A 19,682-nucleotide genomic window follows, 5' to 3' on the forward strand; every position below is an offset into this window, starting at 1 on the left:
ATAGTTATTTCTATTGGAAGGATTTAATCATTTGCAATTTTCTACTTATGATAAGGTAAAAGGTTTATGTTTCTTTCCATATATGGTAAATATATATACTGCAAAAAGCATCTACATTTAAATGGTATTAATATTAATTTGCATATATTTCCGTTAATTCCCATATATTCCAGGTAATACCCATATATTCCCTTTAATTCACACGGAAAGTTTCCACTTCTGAATTTTCCCCAAAATTCCCCCTAATAACACTGTGAGCTTATGGGGAGAAATAAGAATCATGTGCTGTAAGAGAAATTCTGTGTGTAATGTTAACTTAATTAGCATTCAACAGGCAAAGGGTATGAGTGGCTCGCTGTGTAGGCTACATTAAAGCTGGAGACAGTAATGACAATAGTGAGTTAAGACAGGTCGGCCATTTTGCCATTTACTAATAAAACACACACACACACACACTATGTTTATCACTTGCTGAAGTGAAGGAATGAATGCCAAGTCAACATACAGCGAGGAGAGAATATCATTAAGGAATTAAAACTGAAACTGCATTGCTTGGGAAATTCTACGAGATGATGGATATTAATAAAACTCAAGCAAAATAAAATAGCATTCATTGCTTAAGATCCTATGAGACCATTCTCATAGAACTTACACAATGTTAATTCCAAGCATCAATGTCAGTAATTTAATATATTTTATAGCGGAAATGACAGCGTTTTAACATATTTGCAGATATGAAACAAACAGATAATCATAATATCAGTAAAAAACATCAAATTCCCAGTTTATGCTTCAAAACCAACTTTATAAAAATAGGTTATATTTAGCTCAAAATTCCATGACGTACACTAAGGCATTGTTGGCAGAATAGATGGATGTAGTTCAATGCATGATTAATATAATTCACCAATACATTTCTTGATAGTCCAAAAAATATTACTATCAGGTTGCAAATCACAGCTGACCTGGTACACTTTTTGCTACCTCCACCCATTCAGGATGATGCACTGTTTCAGTTTTAATGACTCAATATTCAGAATAAAAACGGACAACTGTAACTAAGGCTGGGAATGTCAATACAATCAAACTAGCAAGGGCAAGGATCACAAGTCAGTCACAACATGGGTAATAGTCTAGCGCACGTGTCAAACACAAGGCGTGACACATTTCTATCCGGCCCGCACAATGATTTGGGTTGTCAATTCATTTTGGCCCCCTACCATACAGCCAGCGTTGCACTACAGTCACAGCAAGCACTGCCAACATGCTGCACACCAACGGCAGTGCGTTGCCACACGCACACACAACCCTCCTCCCAGAGCCACAAACACATGAGCAAGCCAGTGCACTGTATCATATCATCACGAATAGCACTGACCGAAACTTCTACAGTTTAAACATGTTGTAGGCTAAACGTCCATGCCAAGTTTCGGGTTCCAACAGCTCATTGCTGTAGCCTACAGAAAATGCAATAAAATCAAATTGTATGTCACATGTGCCAAATACAACAGGTGTAGCTAGACCTTACCGTGAAGTTCTTACCTACAAGCCCAACAATGCAGTTCAAGAAATAGAGTTAAGAAAATATTTACTAAATAAACTAAAAGTAGAAAATAAAATAAAAACACAAAATAACGAGGCTATATACAAGGGGTACCGAACCGAGTCAATGTGCAAAGGTACAGGTTGTAAACATGACATCAGTTTTTTTATTTATAAATTAAAACCAGTTCTTGCTTTGTCATCATGGGGTATTGTGTGTAGATTGAAAAAAACGATTTACACAATTTTAGAATAAGGCTATAACGTAACAAAATAAGGAAAAAAATCTAGGAATCTGAATAATTTCTGAATGCATTGTAAATTACTACTAAAGGGCAATAGGACACACAAGCCAGTATAAATTAGTCAAAGGTTTATGAAATTACAGCCTGATGTGGTGAATTCAACTTCAATTGTGATGCTTTCATGTGTCCCGTTTACAGCGCGAAGTAGAGGGAATGTGTACATACCACAGTCCTAGCTAGGCTACTAAAATGTTGCAGTCTGGCTTCGGTTTGCTTGACAATTAATAACAAAAAAACTAAACCTGCATCAAAACACCATGCAAAGGAGAAACATGTAGGCCTATTACAGCGACAACTGAGCGGTAGCCTAGGCTGGCTACTCAACTACAGTACAAGACATTGAGTCCACCATACAGCAATGCTGTAGCCTAGTGGTTAGAGCGTTGGGCCAGTAACCGAAAGGTTGTTGGATCAAATCCACGAGCTGACACGGTAAAAATCTGTCGTTCTACCCCTGAACAAGGCAGTTAACCCACTGTTCATTGTAAATAAGAATTTGTTCTTAACCGACTTGCCTTGTTAAATAATTAACTAGGCAAGCTAAAATTATTTTATATAATTATTTAGCAAGCTAAAAACACAGAGCCTAACATTAGCTAACTAGCTGCTAGGATGGTGTCATGTCATTGGATGTGTTGTTGAGTGACCAACTTTTTCCCCTCAGATCATTTTTTGGGAGCTACAGTTGAAGTCGGAAGTTTACATACACTTAGGTTAGAGTCAATTAAACTTGTGTTTCAACCACTCCACAAATTTCTTGTTTACAAACTATAGTTTTGGCAAGTCGGTTAGGACATCTACTTTGTGCATGACACAAGTAATTTTTCCAACAATTACTTACAGACAGATTATTTCACTTATAACTCACTGTATAACAATTCCAGTGGGTCAGAAGATTACATACACTAAGTTGACTGTGCCTTTAAACAGCTTGGAAAATTCCTGAAAATGATGTCATGACTTTAGAAGCTTCTGATAGGCTAACTGACATCATTTGAGTCAATTGGAGGTGTACCTGTGGATGTATTTCAAGGCCTACCTTCAAACTCAGTGCCTTTTTCCTTGACATCATGGGAAAATCCAAATAAATCAGCCAAGACCTCAGAAAAAAAATTGTAGACCTCCACAAGTCTGGTTCATCCTTGGGAGCAATTTCGAAATGCCTGAAGGTACCATGCTCATCTGTACAAACAATAATACACAAGTATAAACACCATGGGACTACGTAGCCGTCAAACCGCTCAGGAAGGAGACGCATTCTGATGAAACAAAAATACAACTGTTTGGCCATAATGACCATCGTTATGTTTGGAGGAAAAAGGTGGATGCTTGCAAGCAGAAGAACACCATTCCAACCGTGAAGCACGCGGGTGGCAGCATCATGTTGTGGGAGTGCTTTGCTGCAGGAGGGGCTGGTGCACTTCACAAAATAGATGGCATCATGAGGGAGGACAATTATGTGGATATATTGAAGCAACATCAGTCAGGAAGTTAAAGCTTGGTCACAAATGGGTCTTCCAAATAGACAATGACCCCAAGCATACTTCCAAAGTTGTGGCAAAATGGCTTAAGGACAACAAAGTCAAGGTATTGGAGTGGCCATCACAAAGCCCTGACCTCAATCCTATAGAAAATTTGTGGGCAGAACTGAAAAACCGTGTGCGAGCAATGAGGCCTACGAACCTGACTCAGTTACACCAGCTCTGTCAGGAGGAATGGGCCAAAATTCACCCAACTTATTGTGGGAAGCTTGTGGAAGGCTACCCGAAACGTTTGACCCAAGTTAAACAATTTAAAGCCAATACACTCAATTAGTATTTGGTAGCATGTAAACTTCTGACCTACTGGGAATGTGATGAAAGAAATAAAAGCTGAAATAAATCACTCTACTATTATTCTGACATTTCACATTCTTAAAATAAAAGTGGTGATCCTAACTGACCTAAGAAATTTAATTTTTACTAGGATTAAACGTCAGGAATTGTGAAAAACTGAGTTTAAATGTATTTGGCTAAGGTGTATGTAAACCCCCGACTTCAACTGTACTTCCTGTGAGTTTTTGCGTGTAAGCAGGAATCAAAAGGATATAGTTATGGTCAGATTTGCCAAATGGAGGGCGAGGAAGGGCTTTGTATGCGTTTGTGTGTGGTTGAAAGTTATCTAGAGTTTATTTCGCCTCCAGTTGCACAGGTGACATGCTGTTAGAAATGAGGTAAAACGGATTTCAGTTTTCCTGCATTAAAATCACCAGGCCATCACCAGCGCTTCTGCTTCTGGGTGAGCATTTACTTGTTGGCTTATGGCCCTATACAGCTCATTGAGTGCGGTCTTAGTGCCAGCATCAGTTTGTGGTGGTAAATAGACAGCAAAAAAATATATAGATGAAAACACTTTTGGTAAATAAAATGGTCTACAGCTTATTATGAGGTATTCTAACTCAGATGAGCAGAACCTTGATACTTCCTTAATATTAGAGATGGCGCGCCAACTGTTAACAAAGAGACGCACACCTTTCCCCTTGAGCTTACCCGACACTGATGTTCTGTCCTGCCGATGCATAGAAAAAGCACCTAGATGTTTATTATCCATGTCCTTGTTCAGCCACGACTCCAAGAAACCTAGTATATTACAGTACTTCAGGTCCTGTTAAGAGAATGGCGGCCACGCTGAGGAAACGACGTTGGTGAGTGCATAAACCGCCTCTACCCTCAGTTCTATTGGCGAACGTACAATCACTGGAGAACAAACTGGACGAGCTCCGTTCGAGATTATCCTATTAAACAATTATTATTTTTTTGAGTCTACGGGATTAGGGCCTGGTCCGGGGTGAGCAGTATGAAGTGCGCCTCCGACTCGTTGAAGTAGAAATCTTCATCCAAATCAAGATTAGTGATTGCTGTTCTGATGTCCAGAAGCTCTTTCGGTCATGATGGAAACATTATGTCCCCCCCAAAAATTTGATTAGCGCAAAAAAACACAAAACAGCAGAGTTGGTCAGGAGCCCATAAAATGGCTGCTTTCCATTACAGACCCTTTCTAGTTGTTTGGAGGCTCGGGGCTGTGAACCAACCCCCACAGAATTATATTCAAATGCCAGCCAAACATTTCTCTGGCGGAGATACTGTACATATGGTGGTTATTACAAGACAGCTAGGGCCAATAGGAAGTTGCAACATGCAGAGTGAGTTGCATAGGAGAAGCTGTAAAACAAAGACCATAACTAAACCACATGACTCACAGTCACATTCCACTATGGAGCATGCAAACCTAAGCATTACTCTCTACAGTCATTAAGACTATGAACATTGCCACATAATCCAATACTGGTAATACCCTTGTTGGACAATTGCCCCTCCCTCCCTTTCACCCATTCTGCTTTTCCTTCCTCACCTCCCCCCTCTAGTGAACCAGTGAGGTGCCCTTCTCTCAGGATGTCTAAATCCTTGGCACAAGGTGCTGGCTTATTTACTTCACCACCATCACCTCATGGTTGTAATTATCCTGTCCCCAAGATCAGACAAGCCCAGAGAAGGGGCAGCTATTCTGGGCCACAGGGGCGGGCGAGGCCCTGGCTTCACGCTGACTTCCAACGTACATCCATCTTCCACTAGGCCCTGATTACCATCATTCCATCCCAGATTGTAATCATTATGGGAGAGTAAAGACGATGTTGGTTTGACGTTGGTTGGTCCTTATCGTTGCCATGAGGACAAGCCCACCCCTTTTTTCTGCACAATTAAAAGGCTTAACGACTGTTCTTAATGACACAGTTAACCCACTGTTCTCAGGCCGTCATTGTAAATAAGAATTTGTTCTTAACTGACTTGCCTAGTTAAATAAAGGTAAAAAAAATGGCAATACAACTCTCACTTTCTCTCCATTTCACTCCCTCATTCCTTCTCTTCTCTGACTCATTGTCATCCTCAATGTCTCCAGAGTAGGCCTTGGTGTATAGGTGTGTATATGTCTGTGTGCGGGAGGGTGTGTATAATGTATATAATTGTGTATGTGTGTGTGTGATCCCCCTCAGAGCTCATCCGATGTGATATCTGTGGGTGTGAGTTTGTTCTCTCTCACAGCTTGTCTCTAGCAATGATACAATCAGTAAATATGAATGAGGAAGTGTGTGTGTGTTTTGCCCGCAAATCTCCTTTGCGGTCAAGCTGTGACAGGCCGCCTTTCCTGGTACAAGCTACCCACCGACATGGGTGTTATCTGCACGCTGTCCTACTCTCTCTCTGTGTCACCTCATTGTCTTACATCAGATAGCACGTCTATTCTGCCTGCACTGTCTCGTATCTCGCAAAGGGTAATGGGATAGACAAAAAGTAGTCTGGCGAAAATGGGCTGCCATAACATTAGAAAATATTACCTAGGTGACATCGTCTGCTGAACCCGATTTCTGCCTCAAAACTGTTTGAATGAATCTATGTTAAAACAATAAAAATGTCAATAATTATGTTTTTTGGGTGAGAAAGTGTCACCCCATTTTACATCTAGCTAAGGATTCAAATAGCAGTATTTCTGAAGTTTGACTATGGGTGCGGAAGTTAGCATAAACATGTCTAACAGCTGAGCCAGTCACTGAAATCATCTTTAACTGAAATGCTGCTGCTGACCAACTAGCTACCTACTTAGTGCTGTACACACAATGTTGAATCTTCCAACAAAAGCTAGCTAGCAAGCTACTGTACCTAGTAGTGCTAATGCTTACATTATTAGTGGTTTTCATGAAGCAGATGATCTTCTGCCACGAGGCATTACAGTAGCCTCCCGAGTCAACTGCTGTGCTCAGCTGACCCAACGATACGATCGTGGAGAAACATGCTGATCTACGGACTGATTTCTGATAACTGCCCGTGCCTCTTAATTGTGCATGGGCTGCACGTCTACAACTTCAGGGTAATTTAAACAGGCTAAGCAAGCTTTTTATGTCAGTGAAGGAAGAGCTACCTAGCTATCTATGTCAGTAAGCTAGCTAGCTACAACAGTTAGCTACACAGCTGATCAAGCCACTGCACTGGCGACCAACGTCCCTGCACAGAATTTGTGCAGGAGATAGCCACTCGTTCGTTTTTATTTTCTCACAATTGCAAACTATTAAATCACATCATTTAGCAAGCTAGTTATTCTGCCTATTTCAAACGAGCGCAGTGATATCAACAATGTGGAACGATGTTTGCAATTTTTTAATGGTGGATGCTCAATATTTGAATGTCAGTTCAAAGTCTTAGAAGAAAGATCAGTTGAGGGACCAGCGTCACGGAGGAGTGACGCCATCTGATTTGAGACAATGGTGTCACCTATCAGAGCTAGTGAAAGACGATGGTGGTTGTGACGACCTGTCTCATAGCGCTGCCAGTGTGTGATGAGATCACAAAGACTGTTGAAGGCTGTTTTATTGTGAAGACTGTGTCTGGTCTGTCTCTGTCCATGTCAGTCTGCCACCCTACATGTCAGACTTGTCTTCTCAGAGTGGTTTTCCCTAGTCCTCTATCTAGTTTCAAATTCAACCTCATTCATAATAAATTTCACATCCGTCACAACATAATTCACAAATTCAAATCATGACAGTTATAGACTATAGTGCATGTCCTGATCCCAATCCCACAACCTCATGATTGGCTATAAAACCAATAGATCACTCTCCCGTTATCTCTCTCTCACACACCCCTTTTTAAGACTGAATCACGGAGCTTTTACTCCTGGCCTGACCGTGACTGCTGGCTAATGATTAACTTGTAGCCTCTCTCTCAGCTGCTAGGTGTATAACAGAGTCAGCTGTGCCCATATGGCTGCCTGTATTCCTGCCTGGCCTAATAAATGACTCACATGTGACGCATAGTGGAAGCCAATACTAAATGTATCCATTCATTGAGAGTCCTGTTGGCAGATTGCATTACCGTAAATTCGGAAGAGTCTTTGTATCTGGGACTGGGGGGGAGAAATATGTGAGAAGAAATATAATTACATATAGGTTCATGTGAGCTGTGTATTGGTCACGGTAGGAGGCCGAGGTTGGCCTTTAAGTCAAACTAATTGATTTATTGTGATGATGGATGATGATGATTTCTTCCCATGAATCCCTGACCGAATGCCCCCCACTAGAAGTAAGGCCTCATATGGCAGTGAAGTGCCTTGAGGTCATAGAACCAAAACCCATTGTAAATGTTTGCAGAGTCACAACTCAAAAGTGTGATGAGGATCTTTTTAAACACAGTGTAAACAGTTTCAAGTGGCCTGTGGCAATCTGCCTCCCAATCTAATTTTATAATCTTAATTTTAAGATCCTGAATGAGGTTTCCAAAATGGGTTTTCATAAGGTTGACAAAAGAAGAATGGAGGGTTAGAGAGACTGGAAAGAGAACAGAGAAAATGTGCTGGCATGCATGACTGAGTTTGGAAAACACCCCACAGACTAGATTGTAGGCTATTCTTAAGTTTCTCTCTCACTCTGTATGTGGACTGGGCCAACTGAAACTTACTCAACCTGTAGAAATATGATGCCAATTGGCAAAGGTTGGATTCCTCTCTCCTACTGGGTGGGCACTCAGGCGATCAGCCCATGACCTACATTCCGTTGTCAATTATATGCGCTAACCTGATCATCATACCACGGGGGGGACAAAACAGACCAGTCTATACAGGAATTTTAAATTCAATCTGAATGTTCTCCTACGTACTTAGGTAAAAAGTTAAACAAATACACGTATTGCGATTGTGTGAACATCGTGATTTCACAAGCGCCTGTGATTTACAAAACTTCCCCTTTAGAAGTGCGCAGTCACTGCACTCAATCACTTTTCAGTGCATAACATTTAATTCTAAAATTTTTGTAACATAATCTAACAAATATTGATGAATGAAAATGTGCATCCATGTCCTACCTGCGATATCCCATAGTTGTAACCGCACCAACGTTTTGCTGTCCCAGTTGATCACTTTGAGTGCAAAATCTACCCCAATAGTCGCTCTGTAGTGTTGGGAGAATAGCTGGTGGACATATCGTTTGATGATGCTGGTTTTCCCCACACCTAACTCCCCGATGACTAGGACTTTGAACAAGTATTCCTTACACTCCGATACCGAGCTGCCTGCCATGGTGTAAACTCTGAGTGACAGTGACAACTTTCTCAAACTCAACAACTTCCTTTTTTTCTCACTAGATGAGGAAAATATGAAACTGTCCTCTCTGTTTCTGTGTTGTTTGGAAATATGGTAACTACAATAGAAAGCGCTCTACTTCCCTCCTCCTAGTTGCTCAAAACCACCTGATAAGTCATAGGACCCGGAAATGTTTATTTTCGGTTCAACTTTTTTTTCTCTACTCCAGTGTTTACATGGTAACCATGGCGAGTCTGACAGAGAGACGCACTTTCACTTTTATTTTTATTTTGTGCGGCTCTGCTCATGCTGATTCCTCAAACGCACTAATTGCTCGTAATATATTATGTTTTCTGTTCATGCACATTTGACCTGTAATCAAAACGTCCAAACAAATGGTAGGGACCTATTTGGACCAAATGCATTATAAAGTGTATCGGGACTGCCATTTAACTGGTGAAAAAATGCACCGATTAACCCAAATTAAAGCACAATGAAATCATGCAATCAACAGTCATCTTACTATAAAATATTTTTATTTTACAGCATTGTTCACCTTGCCAAAAACATGTAGGCCTATCTCATTCAAGCTGAGACTGTGTAAAACGTGATCTTTCTGTTACTTTACATTTAAGAAATGTTAAAATCTTCAATCAACTTACACTAATAGACTAAATATAACATTTTGTAATAACAATTACAATACTATAGTACTATACATACTGTATATTCATGTTTATATACTTTGGATTTTCATTCTTACAGATAAAGTACTAATAAACTTATGATCAAGTAAACCAACTGCAATTTTATAGTACAAGATCTAAGCGAGATTGAAGCGTGTATAATCTTACCACAAGAAGCAACTAACTACCCATTGGTAAGCTTTACATCTTAATATTTCCAAGTGGATACAGTTGACTTGTAAAGTTTATCTGAAAAGTTACCCAGAATCAATGTCAACACACAGCTCTTCCACAAGCATCTGTAAGACAAGTTTTAAAATGTATAAATAGTTTAACATTCTAAATATATAAACATTTACTGATATTACAAACATACCATCCGTGTGAAAAAACGAGAGATGGCTCAACAGTATTACAGACTTTGAAAACATACACAAGTAGATTCCCATTACAATGACACAGCGACCTATCATCACACACACAGTATAGGGTGTCCAATCAGAAACGCATCTTTTGACCAATGGGTAAAATGTGTTAATTGTGTAGATAATCCTCAAAGAAAACCAATGGTCCAAACCTCATATCTCTATCATAATCTGTTCAAATGTTATTGTAGTATTTACCCTTATAGGATGGCCAGAATTAGGGTGACCAGATCAAGGGAGGCTAGAGAAAAAAGTGGTACAAAAATCAGGAAATGTACATTGTGTCAGATAGGCTGGATTATGTGCAAGAATTAAGGCTATGGTTACCTGACAGGTTCACTTTCCTGTTGAACTCGTCATTTTTCTTCTCGAATCTGCAGGGCTTTTAAAAAATATAGAGGTAAGATGGATATCGATTTTGAGACATGTCATGTAGTATTTTCATATTTTAGTATACGCTTTACATATGAATTCAAAATTCCTGTAATTTTTAAAGATTTGTCACCAAAACATGCTTATCTCTGTGAAATGTCAATGAAGCACAGAGCGTATACCAAGCTTTTTATTTTCAATGCCCTTTACGTTTAATTCAGCTCGTCATGCATATTTTGCTTTTTGCGACCCGCGGAAACAACTTTGAAGACGACGACCACAAAATGTTAAATCCTCAAAAGTTGTTAGGAGAAACTTGCAACGTTACTGTATGTCAACGGAGCTCTGTGCTTATTATCGAATGTATTAGGTTAAGAAATCCGGCTTTTTGGTAATAATGTTAATGATATGTTAGAGACAGACCCCACTGAATGATTCAGAACATGAAGAATAATATTTGTCTTGGTAAAATGTATTTTATAACATAAGGAAGTTAAATGTCATTACCAAAACATGTTTTCAAACACTCTGGGCAATGTGGGTGGACACCCTACACAGTATGGAAAACAGAACCACATCTTCATAGCGTTCTGTGTGAACCAAACATGTCTCAGGATTTCATAGAATATGTTTAAACTTATATCATAACATTACTGTCGCCTACAATCAAACCCACCATATAATGTAGAATACTGTACACAATCTCAGAATCTCCTGAAGATGCCTTATCACCAGTCTCTGCAAAGTGCGATCAAAGAGCTATACAGTAAACATTAATGCAGAGAACTGGAAAACTACTTTCATTGGCACAATAACAAAACATGTTGCAAAGTATCTCACAGCGCAAATACTCAATCTCCAATTAAAGTATACTATGTTACAGTACCTTAGGGCCCTGTATGCATTGTCAGAGACACATAATACTGCATGAAAACATCAGTCTTATATCAAATACTGTAGCATATCCTGCGGTTCATAAAGAAAGTTTATTTCCTATCAGAGAGCAAATGTTTGAGCTGCAATGAGGTCAGTAGTAAAAGTACTGGTAAGCTGAGGTGAATGCTTCTTATTGACGACTAAGTCTATGAAAAAGGCAAAGAGTCTTGAAACAGCTGCGTCTGCTACACATTATATTATGAACTGCACAGGTACAGTATTGGACCAAACAGGCAGTGCATTCTGTGATCTGTAGTCTTTAGCCGGCTTTGTCCCTGTATCTCACTGAAATCATAGAAGTCCCAAGCACCTTATACACAGCAATAGGGCTTCCCTCCATTTGTCTCATAGGATATGTTAAATGCACAACAATAGCAAAACCAAACCATATAGCTACAGCCATCATTGTGATTGCCAATCCATTTGGCTCAAGAACCAAGTAGTTTGGGCACTGTTCCCAGTCTCAAAGTTTGCTGAAAGGCTGGTGGGGACTCACAGCCCTTCAGAAACATGATTGCTACTATTCCATTTATTTATTTTTTTCTCTCACTTAGACTCCCCCTTGATGTAAAAAGTATTGTATAATCCAAGCAAGCGAATGACAGAGCAAATGGAGAAATGTATAAATAAATAAATAATAAAATTGTTGATGTTACCTCTTAGTAACTTGGTGTCTCTGTGTGTGAGTCTGTGTGTGTGTCAGTGCCTGGTAGCTCTCACAGTGTCGAGGAGCTCTGTCTGAAGTCCTGGAGGATGACGGAGGAGTAAACAGAGCTCGGGGGGCTGCTGAAGACCAACTCAGAGACAGGGGAGCCGGGAACCGACCCGGCAGAACACACTGAGTCCCTGAAGGGGGAGGGGGGAGTCAAAGCCAAGGAGTCTTCCAGAGTCAGCTTACTCTGAGCCAGCTCCTCCTTCTCATCGTCCTCTTCCTCCTCCTCTGTGTAGCTGTGTAGGAGGTCCAGTGCCTCCCCCTCAGCACCCTCCAGGGAGGAGATGAGGTCCTCCTCTCCAAAAGAAGCCACCCCTTGCAGGGGATGGGAAAGCTGAGAGAAGGTGAAGCTTTGGGGTTGGTTGGTGGAGCTGGCCTGAATGCCGGAGGCACCCTTTGTGTCATTAAATCCAGGGACATTGGAGCCGTGCGTGTCCACCATCGCCCCCTGCAAATGCTCAGTGGTACAGTCCGTTAAGTGAGAATAAGAGGGTGGCTCCTCCGAGTCCTGCCCGTGGAGCATTCCGGAGTGGGAGTGGGAGGGAGTACAGAGAGGGCGTGCTTCCCCCCCCTCGTCCTCCTCCTCCGCCAGGTTGTACAGAGCCTTGGTGCCGGGGTGGGGATGGGGGAGGTGGGGGTCTGTGCCAGGGCCATGGTGGTGGTTGTGGGGGTCGCAGCTGTGGGGGTCGACGGTGGCGTTAGTTAGGGGCCTGATGACCGCCGTCTGATTCGAGCCGGCTTCCTGTTTCCTCACATGCACAGACAGTCTGTGCCACACATTCCCCCCCCTCTGAGGGTGTCTTGCACCTGGTTCAGACCATGACACAGACTTGCCATTAGAACTATGAACGAGATAAAGACTGCAGTTACTAACTGAGACAACCCGGGGGAAGGGTTAGACAACAACAACAACAACAACATAGCACAATAGAACATAGCAGCAGCATTTCAACATTTCTCTATGCATGTTAAAATACTGTAAAGACTTTTTAACGACATTAAGAGGCAACAATGCTGTGGGTCATTCATTCATTCTAAGAGCCAATGCTTTTAATAATCATTCTGCGCACTTAACTAAATACTTATTGATTCATCATTTCATAATGTTCTGTTTGAACAGAATTATGAACCCTAGATGGCTGAATTCAAAGTATTTTGAGCCATCCACCAAATGTAGACCTGTCTATCTACAGTAAGTGCTTATCAAGTTGAGATGGGCAACATGCACTTGCAAAATGTGGTGCCTGTACTGTCTGACACAAAGTAATGACACAAGGTTTTAGTGGTGTGCATAGGTTAGATTTGTCTCTCTTATGTGATTAGTGAGGGAGACAGAGAGGCATTCATGCTTCGACACTGGGATAAATGTGAGGGCAATTCAGGATAAACCTAAAGCACCTAAACCAGGGGTGTGCACATCTTCTTCCCTTGAAGGCTGCAGTGTCTACTGGCTGTCATTCATACCTTGTAATCACCAACCAGTCTGGAGCTATAAAGAAAGATTAGTAGACCCTCCTACTAACCACTGATACCTTATTTTCCGAAGACACTGCAGCCCTCAAGGATAGGAGTTTGCCACGCCCTGTGTCTAAACATTAGCCTGTCAGAGTCACCCTCTGTCCGTTGGAAGAGTTTGAGAGGAGCATATTAGGGCAATGGTGAGAGACAACACTCAAAGACAACATTCTCTCATCTTCCGTCTCAATCCTTACTGTCAGTGTCTTTGTGGAACGCCTATTAGGAATCCACTTTAAATCTATACAATCTATTCTTTAATCATCACACATAAAGTATACGCTACCATTATTTAGTGCTAATCTTGCAATCGGACTTTGAAGATACGCCCAGTTCTGAGTTAAATCAACATATATTACCTAAAGATTACATATTTTAATATCTATCACATTCTGTTTATAATTGGCTAATCTACCAAAAAAATGTATAGTCAAACACTCATTATATGTCATCATATTTGGGCAGAAAACTGTAGAATGAAAGAGTAGGGTCTACAAAAAAATTGTTAATTGTAGTCACAAGACAACTTTTGGATCCAAATACGTGCGCAGGCCCTATTCTATCCTTCAATATGCCCTCCTCTTTAGGCCCTGAGTTCTGACCGTCACTGAAGGTTACTCACTTGGTGCTTCCGTTTCCGTTCTTCTTCCTACGGAACATGTTGAGAATGCTCTTGCTCTGCTGAGCCGCCTGGCCGTCTCCCACATGCATCCTGACTACATCGGACGTGGTGAAGGCGCTCCTCACGTTCCTCTCTGGCTTGGCGATGATGATATACATCTTGGGCGAGAACATGCACCCCAGCGCCACGGTGACGCTCAGGCTCACGGAGAAGGACGTGGTGATGATCTTGTAGTTGGAGCCGAAGTAGATGGGAACGAAGGCCAACCAGATGATACAGGTGGTGTACATGGTGAAGGCGATGTACTTGGCCTCGTTGAAGTTGGCCGGGACGTTGCGCGTCTTGAAGGCGTAGTAGGTACAGCTCATGATGAGCAGGCCATTGTAGCCCAGCGGGGCCACCATGCCCACCGTGCTGGTGTTGCAGATGAGGTAGACCTCGCGGATGCTGGGGTAGTACTTGACGGGCATGGGAGGCTCCAGGATGATCAGGGTTATTTCCAGGATGAGTTGCAGGCTGATGAGGAAGAAGGAAATGAATACCTGGGCCCAGGCCGACATGAAGCGGGGCTTCTTGGTGCAGATCTTCTTCTTGCTGCCAGCCAGGATGCGGGCGATGCGGTTGGTTTTGGTGACCAGGGCGGAGTAGCACATTGCGGCTGAGAGGCCGACTAGGAGGCGCTGCAGGTAACAGGATGCCACAGTGGGATAGGCGATCAGGGTGAATGGGCAGATGTAGCCCAATAAGACGCCCACCAGGATGATGTAGCACAGCTCACGACTGGACGACTTGACCACGGGCGTGTCGCGGTACACCACAAAGATTAAGATGACCCAGAGGGTGACCAGGATGCCCACGCAGGACAAACACACTGCCACGATGGACTCCACGTCTGACCAGTCCAGGTAATTCAGAGGCAGGGGCACACAACCTGCAGATGACAGAGGAAAGGAGAGATGCTGTTGTCTATCTAATCATTGAAGCGTGTAAATTGTGGAAAAGAAATAGGAAGCTCTGTAAATGGAAAAGAGGGGAACATGGGTAGACTAAAGAATTACTCAAGAACACACACATACGCTCCAAATCTGTCAGATTTTCCTCCCATGCTTATGCTGCAGCGTAAATTGTGTGTGCATGTGTGTGTGTGTGTGTGTGTGTGTGTGTGTGTCTCTGGGTGTGTCTCTGGGTGTGTCCCTGGGTGTGTCTCTGGGTGTGTGGCTGTCCATCATGCCTCATTGGTGGTGATTTGTCATCGGACACACACTGAGAGTCGCAAGGGCTTAATGGGAGGAAAGTGACGTCCCCAGACTCAGCTTAAAACCCCTGTATTACACAGTGCTCCTAGCTAATAGCATTACAGCGCCACCACAGGCTAGGCCTGCCTACGTCTATGCCACCACAACCAGCATAATTTAGTCCTCAAACCCAAATCACAAGAACTTTAACATTTCTGGCCTCCAAGCTTAGTTAATCAGGCTCACACACCGCCAATGGAAAAGGGAGGCAAATATGAAATGCACTTATCATCATCCTCTCTCTCAAAAATCTTCAAATCCCATATTTCTCTTCCCTACACAATCCTGTCAGAGCTTTAAGAAGACCTTTGAATAATTCCAACATTACTCATAAAAGATTCACTCCCTCCTCGCTTCTCAAGTTCACAACACCTTCCCTTCTCTAAATGTTGGTTTCCCCAGTAAACAAGAATGACAGAGCTATGGGACCAAAACAACGAGTCATAAAAATATCCACCTTTCCACTTTTCCATTCAGATGTGGGAATGATATTCCCCATTAGTATTCCCCAGACATGCTTAGGAAATCACAGGAAAGGTAGCAATTTCATCTCAGACGACAAACTGTTGGAAATCTATCTGTGTCCTCTAAAATAGCTAATGGGATTTTTCACCTAGCAGCTGTGAGAAAAGAGAGCTCCCCTCAGCCCGAATCGCTGACAAAACAACTCCTGGGTCAGGGAGAAGGCACCGAGGGGAAGGGGGAAGACAGTGGAGAGAGAGAGAGCTGAGAAGAGAAGGCAAGAGGGAGGGGAAGATGAGACAGACAGACTGATAGACAGCAGGTAAGAGAGCAGGAGGTGAGATGAAAGGAGTTGGGGAAGGCAGAGCACATGACGGAGAGAGTAATGTCTTCTTTAGGTGATAAGAGTATAGAAATTAGATATTAAAATATTTTTAAAAATTCTGTCATCCCTTCTTGAAACTTACTAACCCAAATTGGTAAAAAGCTATTGTTCTCAGAAACTCTGTTGTCTATTACATATAGACATGGGCAGTTCTATCTCTCGATGCAGAAAAAGCTTTTGATAGACTAGAATGTTCATATCTTTGGTTGGTTTTGGAACCTATGTGACTTGGCTTCAATTTCCTTAATATGATTAAAATACTATATACCAATCCCTCAGCCATAGTAATAACGGGCAATACCTGCTCTGTTCCGTTCAGAAAAACTAGAAGTAGCAGGCAAGGTGATCCCATCTCACCTCTGCTATTTTTTTTTGTTTCTGGAGCCCCTGGCCCAGTTAATTCGACAATCAAAATAAATTACACCAATATCTCTAAATTCTACAGATCACGTCATCTCATTATACGCTGACAATATCTTACTTTATCTAGATCTTAGATAAACCATTGTTAGAAACTTTAACAGAACGCTCAAATCAATTCAATCCCACCTCGGCAGATGGGATAACATCCCAGTTGCTTTAACCTGCAGAATATCTATTGTCAAAATGAATATATTGCCACGGCCTGAATTTCTGTAGTTCAATGTTTCCCTTGACTCCCCCTTCTGGCTATTGGGATAAAATCCATAGTTAGGTTTAAAAAATGTATATGTCAAAGTAAGTGATCCCGGATAAAATTAACAAACTTACAAAGAGGGAAAGACGTAGCCAAAATCCGTACCAACATTTTCAATCTGTTTCCAGGCATTTAATCCCATCCTGAATTGGTTTAGACATGATCCTTCCACCCCCTGGCTGAGTATAGCAAGAAGTATGGTGTCTCCTATTGCCCTGGGAGCAGTGGTCTTCACTGATCTATTCCTTAAACAATGTAAACTACAGATTGGTACTATTATTGCTTACACAATCTCTATTCGGTGGAAAATTTAAAAACAATGTAACTGGGGACCAAACGTATTGGGACAAATTCATTTGTGTGTACTAAAGTAGTAAAAGCGTAAGTATTTGGTCCCATATTCATAGCACACAATGACAACATCAAGCTTGTGACTCTACAAATTTGTTGAATGCATGTGCTGTTTGTTTTGGTTGTGTTTCAGATTATTTTGTACCCAAAATAAATGAATGGTAAATAATGTATTTTGTCATGAATAGAATGTCACTTTTTTTTCTTTACATACTAAATGTATTGTTGCTTTTTGGCTCTGTGGTATGATCATTTGTATTTGTGTACTTTTTAAAACTTCTTATTTTTGAGTGGCATTTCACGGGTGGGTGCAAGCTATGAAATTATATGAATTTGTGTATTGTCTGTAGCCCCCCCAACAAGAAAATGACTAAATTAAAAAATATTTGGTCACAAAATAAATCAGTATATCAGCAAGGAATGGGGAAGAATAGACAGACATTGGCAGTCCCTTCACAGGGAGAACAAAGCAGAGTGCAGGCTGCAGGGAGTTGGGGACTGGGTTTAAGCAGAAACCTGGGATATATTGTCAGTATGTTGTGGTGGATTGGGAGACTAGGGAGGTGGGTGTTAGAGTAGATGAGGACGGGCCAAGGCTGGGGGAGGTATAGATAGAGGGGATAGTGACTGGGACGGACATACAGGTTAGAGAAGATGTTAGGGTTGGACCTGGAGGAAATACAGCCAGGTAGATCCATGTAGTCAGTCATCATGGCTCATAAATACATAGTTCCCAGTTAGTTAGTTACCTTCCAGCTCGTCATCGGGCCACCAGCCCAGGTCACAGGCTTGACAGGTAAACTCATCCCGGACAATCTCATTGTCCTTACAGGTAGTGCAGATCCAGCAGCAGCTCACCTCGCCCTTCCTGATCACCTGATCACACAGAGGTCAGAGGTCACAGGCTATCAGTCAAAACAGTAACAATACCCAAACCACAACAAATCACAACCCCCACACCACTAACGGGTATTAGTGTCTAATATGGCCTTGATGGTGCAAGTTTAGGCCCTTTGCACCACTAGGAGCTAAAATGAATAAGTCAAGTCAGGTGCATAATTATTATTATTATTTTATTTTTTTACCCTTTATTTAACTAGGCAAGTCAGTTAAGAACAAATTCTTATTTACAATGACGGCCTACCCCGGCCAAACCCTAACCCAGACGATGCTAGGCCAATTGTGTGCTGCCCTATGGGACTCCCAATCACAGCAGGGTTGTGATACAGCCTGGAATCGAACCAGGGTCTGTAGTGATGCCTCTAGCACTGAGATGCAGTGCCTTAGACTGCTGCACCACTCGGGAGCCCATTTTATAAGAAGCTATATGGTATAACAGTTTTCCTTAGCGGTACACAAATTATATTCCAAAAGACAAGCTCAGCTGCATTTACTTTGTCCTGTTCCCAGAGTGTATGTTACCAGAGCAGTGATATGTAAAACAGGGTGATGCACAGCACAGGGCTGTAAACAAAGCTGTAGCAGGCCCAACTTAAGCAGACAGGAGAGTGTGCATGCTCCCTATGGTGGGCTTATGGCCAGGCTGAATAATACTGGCCCTGGTTGAAGAGACTCAAGGTGTTTCTACACCTGCATTGCTTGCTGTTTGGGGTTTTAGGCTGGGTTTCTGTACAGCACTTTGAGATATCAGCTGATGTAAGAAGGGCTTTATAAATACATTTGGTTTGATTTGATTTGATTTGTGTTTCGTCAAGATAATATAGGCTCCACTGCATTTTGTTAATACACAATGAGAGTATACCTTTTCAACCAGGAATGGAATCTGCTCATCAATTCCTAAGCTAGGGATCAATTTACAGAGCAAACTTAGTTCAAATAAAATTAAACAAAAGCATTAAAGCAGAAAAATAGTCAAAGTAGTTGTGCACTAAACTGAGTTCTGGGTATTCCTGACTGACTGGTTCAGGACCTATCCCAATCCAGCCTGGCCCAGCCTGGCTCAGCGTGGTTTTTCAGTGTCTGTACCTTGATCTGTCCCCTGGAGCAGGGCTCGCTGCAGACGGAGCGGACCATGTCACTGTTGTTCATCCACAGCTTCCAGTCATCGATGTTCAGAATGCCCTCGTGCCACGAGCCCACCTGCTGGTAGTCATAGCTACCGTCTCCCACACTTTGCAGGTTCATGATGTCATACCTGAGGGGGTGAGGAGAGGGTGAATGGGTGAGAGAGAGAGGGAGTGAGGAGGGAGAGACATGGAGAGGGACAGGGAGAGAAAGAGAGAGAGAGAAAGACAGAGCAAGGACAAAATGGAGAAAGAGAGAAATGAAGACAT

General features: G+C 42.0%; 2 protein-coding genes across 4 annotated transcripts in view; both read right to left on the reverse strand.

Moving 5' to 3' along the window:
* The window catches only part of LOC139582757 (ras-related protein Rab-32-like), a 34,736-nt gene extending 25,615 nt beyond the window's left edge, over positions 1-9,121 (reverse strand). Inside the window, exon 1 of one of the 2 annotated variants that reach the window (XM_071413067.1) lies at positions 8,735-9,121. In XM_071413067.1, coding sequence (XP_071269168.1) covers positions 8,735-8,948 — 214 coding nt within the window. In that variant the 5' untranslated portion in view covers positions 8,949-9,121. The remainder of the gene's footprint in view (positions 1-8,734) is intronic. The other variant, XM_071413066.1, reaches the window with a different exon arrangement.
* A 349-nt stretch (positions 9,122-9,470) lies between these two features.
* Positions 9,471-19,682, reverse strand: part of LOC139582756 (metabotropic glutamate receptor 1-like) — a 40,766-nt gene continuing 30,554 nt past the window's right edge. The window contains exons 6-9 of one of the 2 annotated variants that reach the window (XM_071413063.1): positions 19,375-19,543; positions 18,138-18,264; positions 14,220-15,150; positions 9,471-12,924 (exon numbers count right to left, since the gene is read on the reverse strand). In XM_071413063.1, coding sequence (XP_071269164.1) covers positions 12,087-12,924; positions 14,220-15,150; positions 18,138-18,264; positions 19,375-19,543 — 2,065 coding nt within the window. In that variant the 3' untranslated portion in view covers positions 9,471-12,086. The remainder of the gene's footprint in view (positions 12,925-14,219; positions 15,151-18,137; positions 18,265-19,374; positions 19,544-19,682) is intronic. The other variant, XM_071413065.1, reaches the window with a different exon arrangement.

This window comes from Salvelinus alpinus, chromosome 8, assembly GCF_045679555.1.
Source record: "Salvelinus alpinus chromosome 8, SLU_Salpinus.1, whole genome shotgun sequence".
Taxonomy (NCBI): Eukaryota; Metazoa; Chordata; class Actinopteri; order Salmoniformes; family Salmonidae; genus Salvelinus; species Salvelinus alpinus.